General features: G+C 50.5%; 2 protein-coding genes across 2 annotated transcripts; both read right to left on the bottom strand.

Annotated features, from left to right (window-relative positions):
• Window positions 1-741: 741 nt before the first annotated feature.
• Window positions 742-6,177, bottom strand: LOC104461634 (TRAF3-interacting JNK-activating modulator-like). The gene is made up of 11 exons (XM_010073282.1): window positions 6,164-6,177; window positions 5,915-5,939; window positions 5,472-5,501; window positions 5,087-5,182; window positions 3,387-3,458; window positions 2,984-3,124; window positions 2,586-2,723; window positions 2,238-2,373; window positions 1,596-1,658; window positions 1,457-1,516; window positions 742-938 (listed from the first exon to the last, which is right to left on the bottom strand). Exons 3-11 carry the CDS (start codon window positions 5,496-5,498, stop codon window positions 742-744), a joined length of 930 nt encoding a protein of 309 aa, XP_010071584.1. The 5' UTR covers window positions 5,499-5,501; window positions 5,915-5,939; window positions 6,164-6,177.
• An 8-nt stretch (window positions 6,178-6,185) lies between these two features.
• On the bottom strand, window positions 6,186-7,052 carry LOC104461632 (TRAF3-interacting JNK-activating modulator-like). Its single transcript, XM_010073281.1, has 2 exons — window positions 6,765-7,052; window positions 6,186-6,221 (listed from the first exon to the last, which is right to left on the bottom strand). Exons 1-2 carry the CDS (start codon window positions 7,050-7,052, stop codon window positions 6,186-6,188), a joined length of 324 nt encoding a protein of 107 aa, XP_010071583.1.
• Window positions 7,053-7,231: the final 179 nt, after the last annotated feature.

The raw sequence follows: 7,231 nt of genomic DNA, 5'->3' as shown, positions 1-7,231 counted from the left end.
GCCGTCCCGGCGATCAGTGCTCACAGCAGCTGTGGAAGGAGGCTCCGGTGCCGGGGGGCTGCAAGAGCCTTTTGCTGTGATTGTGCTTTACAAAACCCTTCCCCAGGGGATGCTGGGTGGTGCTTGATGTTGGAGCTGTACTCGACAGCATGGGTTGGTAGGACAAGCTTTTCTTCTTTCTTTCTAAACTCTCTTACAGTAAGTTAAAAATATTTTTTAATAAATTCTTTCTATCTAAGTACTGCTGTGAGAACTGTGGTTGGCAGAGGGGATGGTTTGTGCTACCAGTCTTGTGCCCTGAAACAGTTTGAGTGCCTAAGAGGTCAGAAAGGTTTGGTTTTGTTTGGGGTTGTATCTTTTTTTGTGTGTGTGTGTGTTTTTTGTGTTGTTTGTTTTTTTTTGTTTTTTTTTTTTGCAGCCCAGTTGTAAGGGCATTGCTTTTGTTAGCAGACCCTTCCTGTTATTCGCAGCCTTTTTTCCCCCCTCCTCTCCTTCCTTTGTGCTTACAGTTTCAGCTTTTAAAGTTTTGGCTTTTCCCTGTGAGGATGTTGAGACCCTTCTGTCCATAAGAGCAGACCTGGGTTGGGGTGGAGAGGGCTCTGGTGCTCCAGCCCTTGCACGCAGGTGCTGCATGGGGGCTTAGGTGAGGCTGGTATCAGGATAAAAATTCAGCAGAGATAATTACAGCAGACACCAAGCTCAGGTTGTGTCCAGGAGATTTGTGTTGTGCTGGTGGAGCCCTTACACCAGCAGCTTGGTCCCAGCCATGATTCGGTGGCTCCTCACCTCGTTCTCCTTTGCCGTGAGCTGGGATGTCTGTTCCTGCATCTCATCCTGCAGACTTTCTTCTCCCTCCTCCTCTTTGGGGTGCTCTAACAGGGAGTTTTGTTTTTCCTCGGCAGCAGTGAGAGGTGGGGTCTGCGTGGTGAGAACCTGGTCTAGAAAACAGTCAGGCTTCTGATGAGAAACAGGTCCAGGCTTTCAGTGTGCTTTAATCTTGTTCACTCAGCACAGTTTAAAGATAATGTTTGCACGCTACGTGCACAGAAGAGGACACAGGAGCTGAGTTAGTTATGGACCTGCCTACTACCAGTTACCATCTTTAGAGGAATATTTATAGTTAGTTGTCAGAAATGGAAGGGAGGGAGATCTGAAATGCCTTTTATTATTTTTTTTTCCAAGTACAGCTATAGTTGCAATTATAAACTGGAATGTATTTTGATTGGGGAAAAAATGGCGTAGCCATTGAAGTAGAATTTGCAATGAAATACATTTATTTTTTTTAAGTGTTTGCCATCATAAATACATGCTAATATTAACTAGCAAAATATAATAACCCACTTTGTGCAGCTTTAAAATAGTCCTTTATTCTAAACCAATGTAGACTTCTAGAGCCCGGTCTAATGTTCCTGTGGCCAGTGAGAGCAGCACTAAGTGGGAGTTAAAGTTTGCTGACCTTTCCTTTGCACCGTCGCCTCCTGGGTCTCCCATTTGTTGGTCTGGTTCTGTATCAAGTCTGGGAACACAAGAAGTCACTGCTGTTGTCCCCAGTGCTAACGCAGGTCTCTTACTTTGCAAGTCTGGGTGTTACTTACTATGCAAGTGGCTGATTGTCGCCTCCAGCGTTACCTTCTGACTTTGCTCTTTTTGCAGTTTATCTGAAATAATTATAAGAAAACCAAGGCTGATGTCAATCTCTGTGTATCTTTATGCAAGGATGGCAACTTTCTCCACCTATGTGAAGTGGATTGCCACCTATTTACTCTTCCTTAATTGTGTTTTAAAATAGCCATGTGAAGTATGTGTGAGTTGCCCTGCCTCTGTCTGAATTGGTGCTTTAAGACACTATTAGCACGTATTTATACACTGGTGACATCCACCACCAGCAGCACCTCAGACAGCAATGGGTGCTGCCTGGCCACCCGAGCAGGCTTGCACTGCTGTGTTTGATGGGTCTGACAAAGATGCAAGAGTCCTTGTCAAAGCTGAGGACTTGGCTTTGATTATTTTTTTTTTTCAAGTCTCCTCTTCCATCCTTTCTCCTAGAAAAGTCACTTGACTTCACTGAAGTCCTTTCATCTAGTTGGAAGCGTCTTTCAGAGCCCTTTGGAAACCAGAGGCTTTCTCGTCCAGCTGATATGTGCAACATGTGCAACACACCCAGAGGATTTTAAGTGTATTTTCCTTCCATTCTCTGTTCATTCGGAGGACAGCCCCCCACCCCCTGCAGACGGTACCTTCGATGGCACTGATGTGCTCTGCCTTCAGGTCGTTGTCCTCGCGCAGGGCGCTGGCTCGCCGGTGCAGCGCAGCGTGCTCGCTCTGCAGGGTGTGCAGGGACTGCTGCAGCCGCTCCTTCTGCGCCTCTGCATGCTGGGGGCAAGAAAAGCCCCAGCATCAGCCCAGTGCTGGGCAGCCCACAAGCACACGGCATCGCCAGCTTTCTGGCAGTGAAAGGCAGCCCAGGGCTGAGGCTGTGCTGCATTGGACGGGATTTATTTTATTATACAGTGATCTCAACCTGGGGGGCTTCTCTGCTTGCATGTGGGAAAGCGTGGGTGCTGTTCCAAGGGGAACTGACGTACCTGCAGTTCGCTTTGCAAAGCGTGGAAGCTGGTCTGGAGCTCGGTGTGCGCCGTGGTCATCTTGGTCATTTCAGCTTTGAGCGTGGTGTAGTGCTCTTTCCAGAAGGCAAGGTCCTCCCGCGTCGCTGCCAGGCTTCTCTGGGGAGGAGAGCAAGGACCCACGGGTGGGCTGGGACCCGCCGCCCGGCAGGACCATGCCAGGCTGCCCTGCATGGCTCACAAACGAGCACAGGTTGCCCCTATGCTGCTTTGGACTTTGCTCAGTAGCTAAAAAAATGTTATTTTTGCACCTTTGTTACTAATGGTAAGCTAGGCATCACCTTTCCCTGAAATGTGGGGGCTCTTTGTCCCAGTCAGAGGAGATTAAAGCAAAGCTAGGTGTAAAACATGCTGCTTACCTGTGAGTTTTGCAGCTGTTGCTCTGTTTGGAGTTTATCTTCCAGCATCTTCTGAAGAGCCTCTTTTGCCTTCTGCTCATAGGTCTGCTTCTGGTCCTCCATCTCTATCAGGATCTTCTTCACACACTCCTTTGAGTAACTCTTTAAAGGAAAAATTAAAGTGCTTGAAGGGTCTTATCTGGCATTTTCCTGATCTTGCTAAGCCTGAATATTAGCAAATAATAAATAGTGTGAAAATGCTGCTGCTAATCTGCTGTGAAGCATTGCTTCAGCGAAGAGGAAAAATCGTTTTCAGATCCATATCTGATCAGATTGCTCTAGAAACTGAGACCCCTCCTAATGACGTGGTTCTGTATTTTGTTTTCATGCCTTTCTTCACCCCTGTTTGTTTCTCAGACATTACCTGGGTGCAGGCCTGCAGCTGATTTTCCAGTGCTCTTAGTTTACACTTCAGTTTATCTTCGTTCAGCTGACCCTGGGGAAAAAAAACAATTGAACTGATGTGTGGAATCATGAACCATACAATATGCCCCAATGTTGTGTTAGCTTGTGTTTCCATCCACTTCTCCCTGCATCTGTATTATTGTGGCTGAATTTGATCAAAGTCTTTTCAATGCTCAGAGTTCCAATAAGCCATCCACAATCTCGGAATAAGTGGGATACGGGGGAAGCAAGACTTTTGGGGCAGCTCCGTGGAGTGCAGGTACTTGCAGTGAGATGGGAGGTTCAGAGCAAGGAGATTCGTCCCTGCCTGGAGCTCTGGCTGGTGCTGAGGTCTTCTCTTGCTGGTTCCCTTAGGAGATGGGCTGGGTCTGCATTGCAACATGCAACAGTTGGGCAGGGGGATGGAGGGCAACGCTGATGATTCATTTTCCTTATTGCGATCTCCTCTCGGTGTTAGTCAGGCTGTTTAGGTTCTGTGAAACCAGACCGCGTGCAATTCTAGATAAAATTTCTTGCAGAGTTCACGTAGGCAATTTTTCCCCTGCTGATACCGAGAATGCCTGCATCCTCCCTGCTTGCTGCTGTGTGAAGTCAAACCTCTGAAAACGCAACTCCTTGGTGTTACAGGAATAGCTGTGAGACCCGGGCAAAACCAGATTCTCTGGTGTCTTAGATGGGGGGGGATTTAAGGGGCAGACCTCTGGTAGGAAGGTCTAACCTAGAAGTAAAACCATGGCAGGGGGAAGGAACAGGATGATTTATCCCTCCAGTTTAACTGCACCCCATCCTCCTGTGGGGTATTTGCTTCTCCATCAACCCAGAGGCACCCGCGAACAGAAGCAGCACCTCAGAAATGACCCTGTGGCCATTTCAGGAGTTGCCCTTGAATGACCTGGCAGTGTGCAGTCCCATTTCTTTGAAACCCAAAATATCGGAAAGGATTAAAACCCCTCTGTAACAAGCATTTGGCATCTCGCCTGACCCTGGAAACGGGCAACCAACCCTCAGTTTCCACAGCACAGAGTGATGGTGTAGGACCCATCCGTGCCCCCCTTTTGCCAGCAGCTCCTGGAGGAGCCCCTTGCCCCCAGCCCCCCTCCCTCCTTCCAGGAGCTCCCAGGGGATCCCCCCAAGGCAGCAGCATCTTCCCAGTTTGCCCAGTTGGCTCCTGTGCCAGCGGCGAGTTAATGTTTAGCCTGATGAAAGGCTGGATGCGAGAGGCAGCAGCAAAGCCTCTCTTCTGCAGCAGAGATAGTGAGAAGCAAAGTGCACCCACCTGCTTCTAATCTGAGGTTTCGTGGCTACTTCCTGCAGAGTGTGTCAGGGTGTTTTTTCCTGCTCATGTTATATTTGAAGAAGCAAGTGAAGGCGGAAGTTTCTAACCGCAGTACGTCTAACACAAGGTTTTTTACACCATCTCACCCAATCACTTGCTTTTCTGCCCCAACAAAACTTTCAAACCGCTTTTTTTAATGGCACAATGAACTGTAAATTAATGCTTGATTTACTAATCTTATATAAAACACTTCATATGTTACATAAAGTGCATCACCTTAATTTTAGTCTAATTTTCGGTGCTCTTGCTTCTGCCCACAAGCCTGGTCCCACCCCGGCAGAACCTCCCCCCAGCAGGCATCACCTCCTCCGGCTCGCTGGTACCTGCCAGGATTTTTCGGACGCTTGCAGCAGCGTGGAGAAAAGCTCCTGCAAAATCACCATCTTCTGCTTGAGCAGCAGCTCGCGGTGCAGGGCCTCCTGTGAAGGGGAGAGGGGGTCAGTGGGGACCCCCAGAGCTGGGGGGGGACAGTGTGGAGACCCCTGGGGCTGGGGGGCACAGCCTAGGGACCCCCTCCAGCTTGGGGTTGGGGCTTGCCCTGCCTGGGGGGTTTCAGACAGGTCTTTGGGTCCGGTGGCTTGTCTGTAGGCTTTCCTGGCCACATTAAAATTGGGTATGTAACCTCTCTTTATTTAATAATAATAATTCTAAGAGTGGTGTTGTAAAGATCTGTGCTCTAGGTGGGGATGTGCAGCATCTGGTACCTACCTTCAGGTAGTTGGACAGCTGCAGCATTTCCTGAAAGGGAAAGCGCAAATGTTTATAAACTGAAACAATCCTGTTGTTTTTAAACATTTTATGAACTGGCTACAAAATCAAAATATTTTGAGATAACACTGGAGTTAACAGCCTGTGTCTGGGCGGAGGCAGGGAGCCTGCTGGGGTTGGTTTGTCTGGGTTTTCCGGGGAAGTGAAAATATTTCCAGCATTGGAGTTATGGCATCTTTGCCATGTCACGTATCAAATCAGGGCAGTGATTGAATGAGAACAGTAGATATCCATGGGTCAGAAGTGCTCTTCTCTGCTTTAATAGCGGTGTCATCATTTTTGAAACTTTAGAAATTTAGCACCAGTCAATGTCCTGGTGAGAAATGCTGGAAACTCATTTCTTTTGCAGGAGTTCAAGGCTAGGTTATCTGTCTCTTGCTTACCTTGTTTAAAACCGCTATTCCAGAACTAAAATAAAAAAAAAAACACATTACTGAGGTGAGGGCGATGTGGGGGGCTGCAGCAGTCCGTGGCTCTGGACCCCTGCTGCTCCCCCAGCAGAGTGAGGGTGTTTGTACAGTGAAAGCTTGGGCCAGGGTGGAACGTGTCTGTGCTCGGGTGTCCGAGGCTGCTGCCCTGAGGGTGTCCGAATTCACAGCCCGGGGATGGAGGAGAGGACAGGACTGGCTTACTCTGTCTGCTGGCTCGAGTCTTTCACTCCTGCGCTTGGATCTGGAAGGGTCTGGGTTCCTGTGAAAGCAAAGGGAAGGGATGTGACTGACCCCCCGCCCCACTCAGGCTGGTGTGGGGCTGTGGGAGAGCGAGCCCAGGGTAGAGGGATGCTACCAGCTCCCATCCCAAACCGCGGGATGGAGGGAAACACTGTGGCTGCTGCTGTGCTGGGAAACCCCAGCATCCCGCACCTACCTTGGGTGTTCACAGGGGCACCTCGCCTGGGGACGGCTGCTGTTGAAATTCCGAGGGGGACGCTGAGGCTGAGCGGAGAGTGCTCCGGGGGGAACACAAGGCTGCTCTGTAGGTGCTGGAACGAGAGGGCAGCTCGGGTCAGCATCTCCCCAAAATGGGCTGTGAGGGATGGAGGGAAGGGGCTGTGGCTGGGGCAGTTTTTTCAGTGCCTGGGTGAAGAGCACCAAGGAGATGCCAAGAACCTATGGCAAATCCATGAGGGTGTGCCGCTTTGGCTGTGCAGAAGCACAGGCTGTGGGTGCTTTCGTGGGTGCCAGCTGGAGCAGGCAGAGCCGTGAGCTCTCTTAGCGAAAACCCAAGAGTTACCTGGAGCAGGATGGGTGGTCTCAGCTCCATCTGCGAGGAGGGGTCCTGGGGGATGTGGAGCAGAGGTGTCCCCCCCGCATCGCTCGCCAGGTTTCTCCTCCTCAGGAACTCCCTTTGCCGGGGGCTCTGTGCTGGCTCCTCTGCCCCCCTCCCGAGGTGCCGGCAGGTTGTCACGTTGTTCCGCCGCCGCAGGTTCTCCCGCGTCTCATGCCGCCGCTCGCACTTCTCATCATAGCTCTCGCCAGCACGCCTGTGCCGCGGCCGAGCCTTCCCGGGCCGGCTGATCATGGTGGTGCAGCTCTGTGATCCCCCCCCGGTCCGTGCTGGGCTCCTCTGTCCTGAGGAAACCAAGGGAAAAGGTGTGATTTGGGTGAAAACTGTCGGACACTGATTCTGGAGTCCTCGTGCGATGGACGCCGGTGGTGTTCCTGGAGAAATCTGCTGTCCATGAACTTGTGTGTGTTGCG

This window comes from Pterocles gutturalis, unplaced genomic scaffold (genome assembly GCF_000699245.1).
Source record: "Pterocles gutturalis isolate BGI_N339 unplaced genomic scaffold, ASM69924v1 scaffold10462, whole genome shotgun sequence".
In the NCBI taxonomy this organism is placed as follows: domain Eukaryota; kingdom Metazoa; phylum Chordata; class Aves; order Pterocliformes; family Pteroclidae; genus Pterocles; species Pterocles gutturalis.
The sequence above is the reverse complement of the archived record's forward strand: the minus strand, read 5'-3'. Positions and strand labels throughout refer to the sequence as shown.

Bases quoted from the DNA above. Each gene is read 5' to 3' on its own strand.
- LOC104461634 (XM_010073282.1), bottom strand. From the start codon at position 5,498: ATGCTGCAGCTGTCCAACTACCTGAAG. The intron at 3,125-3,386 runs GTAATGTCTGAG...TTTCCTTTAAAG, and splicing joins AGCTGCAGGCCTGCACCCAG to AGTTACTCAAAGGAGTGTGT. The intron at 1,659-2,237 runs GTACCGTCTGCA...TAATTATTTCAG, and splicing joins GCACATCAGTGCCATCGAAG to ATAAACTGCAAAAAGAGCAA.
- LOC104461632 (XM_010073281.1), bottom strand. From the start codon at position 7,052: ATGATCAGCCGGCCCGGGAAGGCTCGGCCGCGGCACAGGCGTGCTGGC. The intron at 6,222-6,764 runs GTAACTCTTGGG...TTGCTTTCACAG, and splicing joins GACCACCCATCCTGCTCCAG to GAACCCAGACCCTTCCAGAT.